Source organism: Triticum urartu, chromosome 3A, assembly GCF_056163025.1.
Source record: "Triticum urartu cultivar PI428250 chromosome 3A, HENAU_Tu73, whole genome shotgun sequence".
Lineage (NCBI taxonomy): Eukaryota > Viridiplantae > Streptophyta > Magnoliopsida > Poales > Poaceae > Triticum > Triticum urartu.
The window spans coordinates 281,861,065-281,877,002 of NC_141875.1; the positions used below are offsets into that span (position 1 = coordinate 281,861,065).

The window sequence follows — 15,938 nt, forward strand, 5'->3', positions numbered from 1 at the left end:
TTGGTTTTAGTGCGCTAGATGTATCCTCCCAAAAGCAGCACGTACAAGTACAAAGCTATGCAAGCAAGCAAGCTGCTTGATTGGTGAACAGCAGTGCACGTTGGCCATGTATGTATACGCCCTGGGATGGCTAGCTTCTCTTCGGATTGGATCGGATCGATCTCAACGGAACACAGCGACTTGGCTCTCTCTCGCCGGGAACTCACGACGCAAAAAGCTGAATCAATTTGATGGCCACATGTGCCTGTCACACCTGTTGAATACTTCTTTATTACTTTTTCGTTGATGTATCTGGTCTGATCTGGTTTAATTACAAGGGGGTATGCACGTATATATCCTGATCCAGCTACCCTACAGCTAAACCTAGTCGGTTCTGAACTTCAGTACTACACGGACACGTACACAAATGTGTAACCGGACGTCGAGTTTAATCCTAACAGTGTTGCATGCGTGTGTGCTGCTGTATGTGCGCGTACATGTGTTGCTGCGTGTTTATGTGTTGATGTGTGTGTGCTACTACCCTCACACTAATGTTGCGTGTGTGTGCCACTGGCCTCCACACACATATATCAGATGAGGGGCAAAAGAGGCTTTGCAGGTATCATTTAAGCTTAAAATGGACGAAAGTGTTAAAGGCATAAAATTTAGATTCGTTGTTAGATAGGAAAGAAAAAGTTTTTTAATGTCAAATAAGGAACGAAATTTAAGATAGTATTAAATAAAGAATTCTCTCTTGGCTGGGTCGGTTGTTTTCGCGTGCCGGAGGTTCCTTGCCCAGTCAGCTCGGCGTGCCCGCACCAAATCACCCGCGAGTCTCGCCCCACTCCACCCCAGCCGCCAAACGAACCCTAACCCCTTTCTCTTTCCCCTCGATCACCACGAGCTCCCTCTCCACCTCCCAATGCATACTTTCCTCGCCCGCAGCCATCGGCTTTGTCTCTCCACCCGCCTCCTCCTCTCCTCTACACGGTGGTCGATCTCATCCCTGGCCTTCTTCTCTGCTTGCCTCCTCCTGTCCTCTTCCATGTCGCCGTCGATCCAGATCGGACGTACATCGTCGTGGGAGAGCAGCGGCGGCTGGGTCTTCATGGTGCGGGTGAGGATGTAGGGGAGGGGTAGGATGCAGACGACAAGGAGAAGGAGGAGGCCGGCGAGGAAGGGAAGCAGCAGCGGGGAAGGAGCAGGAGCGCGATCCTAGCAGGGGGAAGGGGCAGGGTGAGGCCTCGCCGGCAGGTTGACTTGTCGCGCCACCACGTCGTCGCCTCCTCTGCGCCATGAGAGGCGCCACCTCTGCCTCCACCCCCACTGGGAAAGGAGCTCGAGGTGAACAGGAGGTGTGGAAAGGCGAGAGGAAGCAGGAGCTCGTCCCTCCTCCCATGGCTGCCTCGTGGATCTGGAGTACAAGGAGGACAACACGTGCCTGTTGCAGGCGGCTTGAGCGACGCGAACCAGGTGCTCCACTCTTTCTCTCCCTCTCTTACTTTCTTCCTCGCTCAAATTTTACTTTGCTAATATATGGATTTTTAAACTTGACGTGTTGTTTAACTTTGCTGATATAATGGTATCTGGCATAGAAGAGAGGAAGAATAATTTTAGCAAAACTGTTTTAGCTAAGAGTAGAAGAAGACCAAGGTTTACCTACAGATCTTGAATGCACGATTGATGATTTTGTTTGATAGGTTCAAATCTAAATAATAAACATTTTAAATTGTGTAGTTGGTAAACATGGAAAGCCAAGAAAATTATATAGCTTACTTACATTGTTGTTTGATCAATTGCTTTGCGTCAGGCTCACTGATGGAGCATGCCTAATCTTGGACTGCATTTATTGCCTGGTGTTGGTATGTTTCTTTTATTCTATTTAGGAGGGTTCTAAGCTATTAAGGGAAACATACAATTTATCAGTTTGAGACCTGCTTCACTATGTGTGCTGCTGCAGGGTGCTTTGGATGGTGGTCTTGATATTCCGCACAGTGACAAGAGATTTGGTGGCTTCAAGAAGGATGAGAAGCAGCTGGACACTAAGATTCACCTCAAATTCATTTATGAAGATCATGTTGTTGACTGCATGAAGGTGAGTTGGATCCATTGTCCTTGTGGTATTATTATAATGTCGTTTCTTCATTCCTCTGGGCTATCGTTGTTTTACACACGAGTTCTTTATGGAAGATATCTGAGCCTGATTCATCCATATAAAGTATCCTAAAACAGTGTACTTTGTTTTATTTCCGAAGCAGGTTACTGAATCTTGCTCTAACTTCTGCCCTACCTTTATTTCCGTTAATAGCTGATGACGAGCCTGAGAAATGCCAATTTCACTTTAGTGGGTACATCAAGAAGGGGATTGCGGCTGATGACATGGAAGCACTGTACAAGAAGGTTCATGCTGCCATTTGTGCTGATCCTACCATGGCAAAATCAACCAAGGAACCTCCGAAGACGCACAAGAGGTAAATATATCTTGCTGTTTATTAAAGCCAGACAGCTTAATTCAGCACTTTCATGGGATTGCAAGTTAACGGGACTGTTCGCTGCAGGTATAATCTCAAGAAGCGTTGAGGTAGGTGACACAACTTGCCATGTATGTGATGTTGCAACTCAAAATTAAGATGTTGTCAATCCAATAAGAGAAGCCAAGGAGCTATTGGCGATCGTGTGGTGCGCGACCTTATACTGGATCATGAAGTTTACCAGTATGTAGTAATGGGTATCAATGTTTTCTCATACTCATGTAGTCCATTCATTCCTAAACTATATGTTCTTCTTTTGTTAAAACCTTGAAGTATTAAGATGTTAGGGTAAATAAATTCCTTTAGAATCAATAATAGAAAAGTTTTGCTATGCAATAAGATACAGTTGCATGGAAAAAATAATATTGTCTTATATAGTTATATATCAAAACTATGGATTTGCTATGCACTTCATGTGATATTTATTGTTCACTGTTTTTTCTTCGGACTTTGTTGGACACCTGCGGCATCGTTGTGTCGGACGTGACGGACGCTGCCAGGTCCGTGCTGACATCGTGCTCAGGGAGCCTAGCCTCTTTGTCGTGTTCTCCATCTTGCAGTGCATGATGAACTACATTGTAGAGTTCAGTTGTGTTTCCCCTATTTTCTTCTACTATAAGAGTTCTAACGATTTGTACTGTTTGGCTGCAAATTTATGCCGTTTGCATCACCATATGGATAGTCGTAACAAATGAAGAGATTTCAGAGAGTTTCACAATCTGACTTGAGTCACATGCTATAGGTTAACTTTAATTGAATGGTAGTATGGGAGTAATAATTTCCGAAATCTAGAAATGATCTTGTTGATCATATCAATCTTCCTGGTAATCTGATCCACCTATGTTGCATTAGTGGTGTTGGGTTAAAAATCAACAGTGATATTTAAAAAAGGTAAAGGTTTTTGTTGTAGTTACTGGGATCCTCCAAGTGAATCATAATAATGATGAGAAAACATACCCAAAAAACATAAGATGGATTAAAAGGAAACCCACTTTCCAGGGTTGTGGTTTGAAGAGAGAATGGTTGCAGGCTTTGTCTCAAAGAGATTATCTGACAAGAATGATTAGTCATCAACAGTTGAGACGCAGCGAACCTTCTTACTTGCTCCACCTCCGGACTATGTTATTCTCTCCTTTTTTCTCCTTCGTTGTTGTGTCGCTCGACTGCATCTTTATTAGTTCAAACTCATGCTTGTTTCAGCTAGGATGAATTAAGGAATGGTTGCCATTTCATGGTACAGCTGAGCTGACGTTGAGTATATGTGTGTCTGTAGCGGTTCATTTCCTCCCTTTTCTTTCTGCAACATTTATCACTTGCTTATAGAAAGATTCATCACATAGGCCTTTAGCTTGATTTTTCCGCATACCATGAGAACCAGCATGACGTTGGATATATGTTTCTGCAGGTTTCAAAATGTATCCAAGATTGCAGGAAGTTAATTACACCATCAGTGGAAGATGGACATAGCCCCTCAGGTAATTTCACTTTGTCCTGGATTAATAACAGATTACTGCATCTATTTGTTTAAATGAGGCAGGTTATTTACGGAAGTATTTTCTATGCAGAATTGGTTAGCATTAACTATATACCATTTACTATTGGCTGGGTAATTTACATGTTGGCAAGGACTTATTGCTGCTTGGCCAATTTCCCAACCCAAATCCAGAACCGCTTCATCTTTAGATCCTTACGTGCTTTGATGAAATGCCTGAGTTACTAAGCTCTGCACTTTGTTTTTCTTTGTTTTGCTCACGGATTAACCGATGGCTGCAGGACCCATGGAAGCATGAGGAACTGGTCCGCAACGTCTTCCAGTGTACGCGTACACACAATTCGCTTTCCTTTTCTTTTCAAACTTTTTATAGATGATGTGGTTGAGTTACTAAGCCTCTTCTTGCTGTGTCGTCTGCGAGGCCGAAGGGTGTGAGCAATTTAACTGAGGCTGATGCAATCTTTGGACCAGTAGTGACGCCAGTGCCTGTATATCCCATGACTGGTTCTTTCAGCTCAATATCCATACACTACTTGTTTGTATTCTGTATTCCAGTGCAAATTATGATTGTTGCTAAACACTTCTGCATGTAAGTGCACTACTCTCTGTACTAAAAAAATGTCACTTCACTACCACAATGCTAGCATGCATTCTTTTTTACAATTGTTCATCTTCTTTCTCCTCTGTTCGTCACTAAGATTCATCTATGACCTCCTCTTTGAGGAGATCAACTAATCTTGTTGCAGTTTTTGTTGAAACATTGATTAGGTGCTCCAAGAATGTATGTGAGCTTGACATTGTATTTAACTTCATCAAGGTACAATGATACATTATCCACTGATTGTTGTAGTGAAATGTCGCTGTAGCTATTAATTTGCAGAATCTTGCATGACAAACTATAGGCATGTGATCTCTATGGTGTTCCAGTAAATAAAGAAAACTGGAATATGTGCCTTCAATTTTTTTTATTTATATACAAAAACCATGCATTGGTACATATGAACCATATGAATAGGACTGAAGATCTATTTTTTTGTCATGTTTGTGAGTTTTCTGTTATTTCCTCTCAGTGTGAATAGGACTGAAGAAGATGGACATAGCCCTTTAGGTAATTTCACTTTTTTTGAACAGCAAACCATAGAACAATAGTTCTATGGTATATTTTCATTAAAAACAGTATGTTACAAAGGGAAAGGAGAAAATAGAAACAAAAGAAAAAAGATCTAAGCTAATGGGGCAGTGCCCTTATCCAATTTATGTTTTGGGCAACATGAGAATCATTTAAAAATTGATCTGGCAGCCTGCTTGAACAAGGTGGAATGCTCGTCTTTGATCTTGTGTTGAAGTAGTTGAAGATCCTTTTTTAATTCAAGCCTCTAATTTGAGACTGTCGGCTGGATGTTTCTGAAGACCTTGCCATCTCACTTTGTCCTGGATTAATAAAAGATTGCAAATTTATTTGTCTAAATAGGACAGGTTATTTACGAAGGTATACCATTTCTATTGACTGGATAATTTACATGTTGGCAAGGACTTATTGGTGCAGCCTGGTCATAATTGCTTGGCCAATTTCCCGACCCAAATCCAGAACCGCTTCATCTTTAGATCTTTACATGATTGATGAAATGCCTTAGAGACTAAGATCTGCACTTTGTTTTTCTCCGTTCTCCTACTCACGGATTAACCGATGGCTGTAAGACCTAGAGAAGCATTAGGAACTGGTCTGTAGTGTCTTCCAGTGTATGCGTACACACAATTCACTTTCCTTTTCTTTTTGCCCTTTGTATAGATGATGTGGTTGAGTTACGAAGCCTCTTATTGCAGTGTTGTCTGCAAGGCCGAAGGGAAGTTATTAATGCATTTGAGCTGCTCTATCTGATTGCTCATCTCCTGAACCTGTTTTAGTTGATATAAAAGTGTTCTCTATTTCAGAAAGCCAGAACACGAGATTGTGCCCCCTCTTGCTCCAGGTGCATGTTCCTGCCCTCCTTTCCCCTCTGATTTGACTTGCTTTACCTTGTGTGAAGTTTTATACTTTCAACTTTACAAAGCTATATCAAGTTTGCTTTCAACTGTACTTGGCTACACCTGTAACATGATGCATTTCTCTTTCAGTTTATTGAATACATTTTGAAGAAGTGAATGATGTATCTGGTACTGTCCTTTGACTCATTTAACAGTCCGTCAATTTGCTCACAAACCTCCTCATGTACAGCATACAATGAGTATTCTGTCACATATCACACAACATCTTGATCTTTCAGCTAATAATATGCTGTAATTTTTTAGGCTATCACTGTTTGCAGCTTTTGGGTTCCTTCTATGTGTTGGGAGATAATTCTCTTAATAAACTTTAGCTTTCTGCAATGCTAGGCCGGACAAATTCAGTACTGAAAATCTAGCCTGTTCTTTCCACTCTGTAACAACTTCTATGCTTGCGCCACCATGATATCACTACAACATTTCCCTGGAAAATTTTATTAGTTGCATGTAAACTGAATTGATTTACCAGTAAAAACCTGGACAACTCATTTCAGTCGCTAACAACAATTGTGGCATTACCAGGATATGTCATGTATGTGCTCTGAATCGTAGTAGGATGCAAAAAGTACAATAAGAGATAGAATGTATGCACTATGGGCTAGCAGTAACATTTTATTGACTTGTGCAGTATTTGATACTATCTATTTCTGTAGGCTATTCCTCATGTTGCAACCTTTTCCCATAGAATTGAAAGGAAGATGGAAGGAATTGCAGGAGGTATACTTTGTGTTCCATTAGTCTTACTGTCAAGATTTCCATGTTCAGTTATTCACACTATATTATTGCTCGATATCTATAGCTTGCTATTATTTGAGCAGGAATGGTGTTTCCAGCATGACATTCAAAACCAGTCAAGACTATAAAGGGGCTGTGAAGGACGAAATGCTATGGATCCAGAGTGGGAGGGGAGAGTTACCAACAATGTATCAAGGATAAACCGTGACATGGATTCCTAAGTTCCAACTTACATAGCAAAATTATATAGGGAGAATGCCTACATTTTGAAAACTCTATTACATAGTTTGAAGCTATGTTTCTTTCAATTTTCATTATTAAAAGGATCCTTCTTATTGCTAATTTGTCAAGCATCTATTGTCGAATAACTCTTTGCTTCAAATGAGACCTGTGGCGTTTATTATACATCTTATTGTACACAGCAAGCGTCTTCTTTTTTTATTAAGAGGGGTTAAATTTGTTACCATATGTGCTTGCTCACAACTAAACCAACTAAACCATGAATTTTCTTTTCGATATGTTTTTTTTCAAACTCAGATATCTAATCATTATAACCATATTTTCAACTAAAACAATGCTTCCTTAGCTGGTTTGTACATGTTACACAATTTTTTTTCAAACTCGGATTTCGCACTGTGATAACCACATTTTCAATATAACATCATTTAACACATGAGCTTTGTACTACCAATATTGAATAGGTTCTTGCAAAATGAAACTATTTTCATCGACAACATGGCTTTAGCGGGTCTTTGCGTCATTTGGCGCAACGGGTCAACTAGTTTGAATAAGAGATCATGACGTTGGAAACCCGAACATAACTGAGATATGTGCGGTATGATTTGGAAACGAGCATGTTGTACTGTATACACATTGAACAAGGTCAGACTGATTTGAATTTGAGATACCGATGGCAGACATCGTTTGGACACATTGCATCCGTGCATGGACACACTATTCTAATTGGAGATGATGGGTGGCTTTCGCATTACATATCTATATCTATACCCCTATATATTATATTTTATATTTTTTATATAGTGTGCGGATAACTATAACTTTGAAAGATGGTTGTTGGATGAAGATAATCCGATGGTGCAGAGATGGCAAATTCGAGCACTACTGGCCATTTGATATCATCTAGATTCCACTAGATTTTGCCACATGTACAATCTAGAAGACTCCATGGTTGAACTTAAGCATAATGCACAAATCTCAAAACACAAGCACTTTTTCTTTGTTCTAGAATCTTCCGTATCAGAATTGCCCAAATGTTTTTCTACATGATTTGCATTATTTGTTTTTACTTTATGCTTTACAACGCATAATCCATGAATCTTAAAATAGATTAGTTTTCTTATAAAAAACTAGATGATTTTGAATAAAATGAACTATAAGAATTAAACGAACATCTACATCATGCATATATGAATTCTTTTATGTATGATTGGTTTGGCCTAGATTGGTTTTTCTTGCCATGGGAGAAGTGTTTAGGTTTGGGTTCGATCTTGTGGTGTCCTTTTCCAGTGACAGAAGGGGCAGCAAGGCACGTATTGCATCGTTGCCAGAGGATAACAAGATGGGGTTTATTTCATATTGCATGAATTTATCTCTCTACATCATGTCATCTTGCTTAAAGCGTTACTCTGTTTTTAACTTAATACTCTAGATGCATGTTGGATAGCGATCGATGAATGGAGTAATAGTAGTAGATGCAGAATCGTTTCGGTCTACTTGTCATGGACGTGATGCCTATATACATGATCATGCCTAGATATTCTCATAACTATGCTTAATTCTGTCAATTGCTCAACAGTAATTTGTTCACCCACCGTAGAATACTTATGCTCTTGAGAGAAGCCACTAGTGAAACCTATGGCCCCCGGGTCTATTCTCATCATATCAATCTCCATCACTTTAATCTTGCTTTGCTTTTTTTACTTTGCCTTTTACTTTTCACTTTGCATATCTATACCAAAAATACCAAAAATATTATATCTATCAGATGTCACTCTCGTAAGTGACCGTGAAGGGATTAACAACCCCTAATCGCGTTGGTTGCGAGTAGCTATCGTTTTGTGCAGGTACGAGGGACTTGAGCGTGGCCTCCTACTAGATTGATATCTTGGTTCTCAAAAACTGAGGGAAATACTTACGCTACTCTGCTGCATCATCCTTTCCTCTTCGGGGAAATCCAACACAAGCTCAAGAGGTAGCAAGGCCAGGTTCCACGCCGTTCTGGAGGAGATGGCGACGACCTTCAGGGAACCTCCTGAGCCCCCAGAGCCTCCCGAGGCTCAGGGTCCTGATGGCTCATGAGGAGTCATTCCTTCGACGCGTGGCTTCAGCTGCACCAGATCTACTTCATCTACAGACCTAGGTGACATCTTCCAAGTTCATTTAAGCTGGGAGCGCCCCTCGGGCTGCGCTATTCCTAGGCCGCGTGGGTCCGTCCCTGTGGCATGTATCCCTTTTACTTATGTCTTTAGCTTACCTTGCTGGGGGCGCCCCTCGGGCTGCATCATCCCCGCGCCGCTCGGGCCGGACCCGGTGGCATGTATCTTCCTGCATTTATCCACGTCAATCTGCTCTTCGTGCTTAACATGTCGACTGCTATCACCTGTTTTATCACCGCCCGCCACGGGTCCTTTCACCCCATGCAATTTGCTTGCACGTTAAAAGGGGGGCTCCTGAGCATTGCGACTCAGAAACTCTTACTGGCTCTCCAGTCCTCACCCCATGGCCTTGACCACGACATCGTGACCTGGCATACCAGCGGCGGCGGCTGAGCTCGCTCGAGGGCCGGGACCTGAGGACATAGAGTGCTTGCATCTAACCGCCTCGCAGGGACATACAGTCATCAAGACTCAAGACCAGGCGCAACCCGCCTTGAGGTAGGGCCTTGTGAGTCCCGCGCTGGCTCACGAGTGCCCAGATACACCTCGCAGCCCTGCCGTGCAAGCCACCTGTCAGGGCGGGGTTGTACACGCCCCGGGGGCTCCTCCCGGAGGGGAGCCCCCATCCCATGCCCAAGTGGAAGCTCCATGCTCCGCACTGGCCGTCGACACTGTCGAGGAGCGGCTATGCCCGTGCACAAGCGGAAGCACTACGCTCTGCGCTGGTGATAAACAACTAAGGGCGACCCCACGGTCGTACCAACCTCAGGGAGCCTAGAGCTCAATGCCCAGCCTCATCACGACGCCTCCCCTCGGGAGAGTCGTGCGAGGGGCCTGGGCATGGGGGCTGCGCTCGGGTCACGCCCAAGCGCACGCCACCCAACCAGGTCTCCCGGACCTGGGCATCGCGCGCCCCTCCGGAGGCCTCGGCGAGGGAAGGTATGGAAATTGTTTGAACGTCAAGGGGGACTCCTGAGCATCGCGAGTCAGGAGCCTAACTGGTCACGTAGTCCCTCACTCCTTGGTCCGTCCTGGTCTCCGGTCGGCCCAACGGCGGTTGAGGTATGCGCGGGGCCGGGCTCTGCCGACGTAGAACATTAATCTATCCTCACGAACTCTCCCTATATGTTGTTCGCACGTCAAGGGGGACTCCTGAGCATCGCGACTCAGGAGCCTAACTGGTCACGTAGCCCCTCACTCCTTGGACCGTCCTGGTCTCCGGTCGGCCCAATGGCGGTTGAGGTATGCGCGGGGCCGGGCTCTGCCGATGCAGAACAAGGCAAATAAGGAAGGAAATCATAGAATCTCAAAGCAAATATTACAAGCATACTGTTCTCACAATATCAAATGAAAAGTCTAAACGCCTCCACGAGGCCTGATGTATGTCCCAGGAATAAAACAAGGAGAATAGCCGCGGGTCACCCCTGGATGTCACTGTCACCCGCGGAAAGAGCTCCCCTGTGGGCGACGATGTCTTCACCTTCGCCACCAGCCGTAGGATCCGCGGCATCACCAGACAGAGGATCGGAGACAAAGCCGCGGAACTTCCCTAGCAAAGCCTCCACTTGACCTTGAACGTCTGCGGCGGCGGTCTCGTAGAGGTCTTCAGCCACAGGCTCCAGCAGCTCGTCAAACTGGACATTGGGGTCGCGGAGGTGCAGATGGCTGAGGACGCGGGTAAGAGCGGCTGAAGACAGAACGCAAGCTTCCGCCTCCACCATGGGACCGAGGCTTTCAATGACCTCCTCAAGCGCCTTCACCGCGAGAGGAAGCAGCTGGGCGGGGCCGTCCTCGTCGGTATCCAGCGGCTTCTCCATGCCACGCTCGTAGAGCATCTTCAGCGCCTTTCGAGATCTCTTCTCGAGATCGGCGAAGGCCACACGGTCTTCGGCCAAGACCCGTGCCCTGGCATTGAGATCGGCATCCTTCGCACCCATCTTCTGCTCCAGCTCTTCCAACCGGTTGCGCTCGGCAACCTGCCTCTTCCCCAGCTCCGCCAGCTCAGCATCGTGATTCTTGACGGCTTCCTCCCGGGCCTTCATCTCCTTCTCCTCTGCTTCGCGGCGGCGCACCTCTTCGGCGTGCTTATCGCGGAGGATCTGCAACTCGCCCTCCAGCGCCTGGCAGCGGTCTCGGGCGGCCTTGGTTTCTTTCAGCGCCGCCTCACGATCGGCTGCAGCAACGATGGCTCCTTGCTTCTCTCTCTCAGAAGCCGCAACAGCCTGGCTTAGCGCTGCGCTTACTGCCAGGTCAGAGTGAAGCCAGCCGGAGGCCAACTCCAGACGCCCGGCCACGAGGCGCGGGTCAGCACTCAGGAGATCCGCCTGCAGTTGGGTCATCTCTGAAAAGGCACACTCCAAGACGGCAGCAAGAGCAGAGGAACCAAGGAGTGGAGGCGCAGCAGTAGGAGGAAGTGGCGCCGTCACCAGGGCTTGGGAGACCGCGGGCTCCGGAGCAGCTGGGACCTCATCAGCCACGCCAAGTACCGGCACCTCCGGAGCCAGCGGGGCCATGGGGGCTGACTCCATGCGATGGGGCTCCTCTTGGCCCCCCGTAGATGGCCGGGCTGGGGAGGCACGGGCGGTGTTGCCTCCTTGCTCTGCGGAGGGAGGCACAACTGCCTTACCATCCTTCCTCTTCATCGCCGAAGATGTCGGTCTGATCAACCAAAGGTGAGCGTCAGGAAAAAACAGGCACCTACACGGACCAAGCGAAGTTCGAAACACATACCGGTCAACCGCAAGGTACTCCACCCTTCGCTTGTGAAGCTTGAGGCCCGATAGCATCAGGACCTGAGGAGCAGGCGCTCGGGCTCCAGTGGCGCCGTGCGGAGGCAGAACCGGATCCAGCCCCAGGAGGTGTTGGAGTGGAGGCGGCACCGCGATCCACCAGCGATGATCTGCCCTTCGTCGGGACGAGGGGTCACTCCTTCCCTCCTTGGTAGGCGTCGGCCTTAGCATCATCAGGAAGGGCGCGGAGAATCTCGGCCTTGCTCGGAAGAGAGGTCTCCTCCACCTCTTCTGGGGTCTCCTCAGAATCCTCCTCCTCCTCCCCCTCTCCGCGGGACTCGCCAGAAGACACCTCCACCGGCTTTGGTGCCGGAGGAGCTCTCGAAAGCACTAGCGGCACCAGCCCGCGCACATCAAAAGTTGGCCTGGAGGCGACGAATTCCTCCCGGTCCCTGCGTTGGAACAGGGGAATGAAGGCGCTAGGCGGGTACTCCTGGTTGTCTCCAACTATGAGGCGCAGGACGACGTCCAGTTCGTCGTCAGGCAGGTCCCCCAGCCTCAGGCGGGCCTTGTTTTCCCCTCCTTCATGCTGCCAGAAGGGGCGCATGCCCGCCTGGAGTGGGGTGACCCACGGCGTCAAGAACTCCCTCAGGAGCATCGCTCCCATTATTTTGGCCGCCCTCGCATTGCCCGGCTTCAGGTCAGCCATCATCTGCTCCAACACTGATGATGCCCGCTCATCGACAAGCTCCGCCCTAGGCCACTCCTTGCCTTGCCGAGGCGCCTCCGTCGGCAACATCAGGCGCGGATGGCCGAGCTTGGCGTCCACCATGACCCACTTGGATCGAATATTGTCGGCCCTCTTCCCGGTGCTCGAGATTGAGTTGGGCTTGCCGGATGTGACAAAGTTAGCGCATCCAGAGATGTGGCCCTCGCTGATGTGGAGGAAGAAGAAATGGCGCAGGAGCGCCACGGACGGCATCACGCCCTAGTACGCCTCACAGTAGTAGGCAAAGATGGAAAGGAGGAGGACAGAGTTGGGATGGAGGTGCAACGCTTGCAACCCATAGTGGTCGAGGACTTCATAAAAGAAATCAGAGAAGGGAGGAACCAACCCGACAGCAACGCCGCTCGAAAAGAAGGGGAAGAAGGATCCCCTCAGGATCCGGCTCGTCGGAGGCAAGCCGGAGCTCCGTCTTCCCCCACTCGTTGCTCTCTCTCGCCGTCAGCAGGTGCACCGAGGCAAGGCTCTTCTCCGTGACAGTGGGCGCCTCAAGAGCGGGCTCATACCAAGCCGGGGACGAGGAAGCCTTGACCTTGCGCGGCGCCATGAGCGGCAGATGCAGAACGAGGCCGGAGCAGATCTATAGGTAGCGGCGGCAAAGAGCAAGAAAGGGTATCTGGAGCGAGGCAACGAAGAAGCAATGAAGGCAAGTGCCCCCTGCGCTAGCCTTTTGTCAGGTCAAGCAGTTGCCAAAACAGTGTGGGGAAGCGGAGACGCCCACGTCCAATCAACCGTCGCGCGTCAACCAAGGCCGCATGCTTTGGGGGCCCGCGGCGCTTCGAGCTTGACCCTTGGCTTCGCAGTGAAACCAAGCCCGCGTGCACCTTGGGCCCGGGGGCTACTGTCGGCGTTCTGGGAACGGGGGTCCCCAGACTTGCCTGCCTGCGGCCCGCTGCGTGGCTAAGCCAGCAGGCCGCACGACCCATCCTCACCAATGAAGCGCCCAAGACCCTCGCGAGGGGCCAAGCCTCGCGAGGCGGACGACGCAAGACCTCCTCTGGAGTGGCCTAGTCAGGCAGGCTCACGAGGAGCGGAGATATCAAGGCAAGGCGAACCTCATGAGGTTCTCGTGACGTGAGCCGCGACGATCGACACCAGGCGAGCGCCAGCGCGCACAACGTCCTTGTTTCCGCTTTGGTGCAAAGGGGGCAAGCGCAGCCGTGGAGTACCGAGGCATCAGGCAAATGTTGCCATTTCAGTGCAACAAGACCAAGACCAAGTACTGCAAGACGGAGGTCATCGTGGAGCCCAGAACAGCGTCACCTCCAGAACTTTGTGCAGGCGAAGACTACTTTTGTCAGGATAGCTTGTACTAGCTGTCCCCCTTCAAATTAGCCCGCCATTGTTGGCTCCCTTCCCGCTCGATATTTAGCAAGAGGACTAGGGCCTCTATAAATAGGACTAGCCACCACAGTGGAGGGCGGGATCTCAGCTCGAGAGAGACCACCTCACACACAAGTTCATACGCACAAGAACACCTCAACCTCAGGAGGCAGTTCTTCCCTTGTACTGTTCATCATCAGCCCAAGAGGCAATCCACCACCACCACACTAGAGTTGGGTATTACACCACAACGGTGGCCCAAACCAGTATAAACCCTGTGTCCTTCTGTGTTGTGGGTTCGTCGAGTTCGTTCGCAAGATCCTAGCAAGCTAGAGCGTAGATCGGTTGGAGGGGAAGACTTCGCGCGCACCCTAGTGTTCGAACCTTAAGGGTTTGCCGGGACCCCAAACCCCGACAGTAGACATCTTGATCTATTATAGCCGGTTGTGGCTTTTTTTATTTTTGGCCGCGTGTGGCATTTGTTTCTTCATGATCTTTTGAGACCAGTTGAGGAGACTTTTGGACCTCTTTTCTTAATAAAATGGTTGTGTGCATCGAATGATGCAGAGGCCGGGGGTTAACCTCCTTTTCTGAAAAAAATACTTCTGTTACAGATATGTGTCAAACAAAACCTTGTGTGGTTTTTCCTACTCCCGATGAGCTGTGTTCCACCCTAGCTCAGCTGCTCCAACGATGGTAGGGTTCACCACAGCAGGGATCCGCTCTCCAGACTGTCTTTCGCCGCATCAGTTCTTCTTCCCCACTGCCGGCAGCCACGAGAACTGCATTACCATCATCAACTGAGAAGATGACCTTGAGGACTACACAGGTCCGCAAGAGAGTTCGCACTCTTCCGTGTCTGCTTACGTTATGCATCACTTAATATGATGACATGCTACTTTATCGTCATGTTCACCTATTAGACTCCAAGTCAGGTCCAATCTAATGCTGAAACTTGAGTTTTTAAATGGTTGTGGGCTACATATTGGGGTGGCAATCAGTACTATCTGTCTACTATCTGGTTAATCTCGGGTGTCTACTATGAGTTTCATGTTGGGTGCAAACAAACATTAAAGGAGCCATTATCTATATTTTTAACTAAAGCTATTATCTGCCTGCTATCATTGATTTTGGGTCTATCCACAGTTTGCTACCATCACTCTGGATTTGTGCATGCACTCCTTACATAATCTCACTATGTTTTACTCATATGCATGTCAGTTATTGTACACAATGGAACTGAACATGTAGAGCAAAAGAGACGAGCCTTGCATGGCAATAAAATTTCATGCAGACGTCGCTCCATGGTGGGCGCAAAGGCAAACCCCTCCACCCATTTTGGATTGTAATCAAGAAGAAGATAACTGTTTTGAGTGGGATTCAGAAGGAGAAGACCACTCATATTTACCCCCTGAGGTCTTCTCTCTAACTTGGCACGCTGATGTTGGTAATATCATGCATATGGTGCCTTGCATTGCTTACTTTATACATAAAATATGTCATCTGCTTAGTTTAGACATGCTTTGTGTGAATGCCATTTGTTTAGTTTATTTATCATATATGTGAATCATGTAATGCCATCTTATTTAGCCAGGCATCACATATGTGAATTTTGCAATGCCACCCTGGTTAGCCAGTCATCTTATATATGAATTATATCATGTCATCTTTTATATTATGTGTTAAATTTGTCAATAGTTTTAGTACATTCAATTACTCTTCATGTGCATCAGCCATTCGACATGGATATGGAAAAATCTGGAGTGGAAACAAGGTCTTCAGAGCGGACAATGCTGCCTGATGAAGCGCATGTCTTGTTGGTTACGGATAGCTCCTCAAAGGAGGATTCAGAGACAGATGACCAGTCCTACCCCCCCCCCCCCACGAGGTGCATGCTCCAACTTGGCAGGGTTATGTTGCTCATTT

General features: G+C 47.3%; 1 protein-coding gene across 39 annotated transcripts; it reads left to right on the forward strand.

The window, feature by feature from the left end:
* The first annotated feature begins 766 nt into the window (after positions 1–766).
* On the forward strand, positions 767–7,185 carry LOC125543940 (uncharacterized). Of its 39 annotated transcripts, none has more exons than XM_087546929.1 (13): positions 771–1,452; positions 1,790–1,841; positions 1,940–2,074; positions 2,288–2,450; positions 2,538–2,560; positions 3,916–3,985; positions 4,076–4,116; positions 4,284–4,591; positions 4,749–4,819; positions 5,073–5,110; positions 5,792–5,972; positions 6,699–6,762; positions 6,864–7,185. In XM_087546929.1, the coding sequence occupies exons 3-8, from the start codon at positions 2,069–2,071 to the stop codon at positions 4,377–4,379; spliced, it is 399 nt and encodes a 132-aa protein (XP_087403055.1). In that variant the 5' UTR covers positions 771–1,452; positions 1,790–1,841; positions 1,940–2,068; the 3' UTR covers positions 4,380–4,591; positions 4,749–4,819; positions 5,073–5,110; positions 5,792–5,972; positions 6,699–6,762; positions 6,864–7,185. The 39 variants fall into 39 exon arrangements, 30 of the variants coding, with proteins under 30 accessions (XP_087403051.1, XP_087403055.1, XP_087403057.1 ...); XM_087546931.1 differs by having other exon boundaries at positions 5,827–5,972; XM_087546926.1 differs by lacking the exon at positions 5,073–5,110 and adding an exon at positions 6,118–6,156 and having other exon boundaries at positions 5,827–5,972.
* Positions 7,186–15,938: the final 8,753 nt, after the last annotated feature.

Excerpts from the sequence above, each read along its gene's own strand:
- LOC125543940 (XM_087546925.1), top strand. Across the intron at positions 3,986-4,075 it reads AGATGGACATAGCCCCTCAG|AATTGGTTAGCATTAACTAT; the intron begins GTAATTTCACTT and ends TTTTCTATGCAG. Across the intron at positions 4,117-4,283 it reads TACCATTTACTATTGGCTGG|GACCCATGGAAGCATGAGGA; the intron begins GTAATTTACATG and ends CGATGGCTGCAG.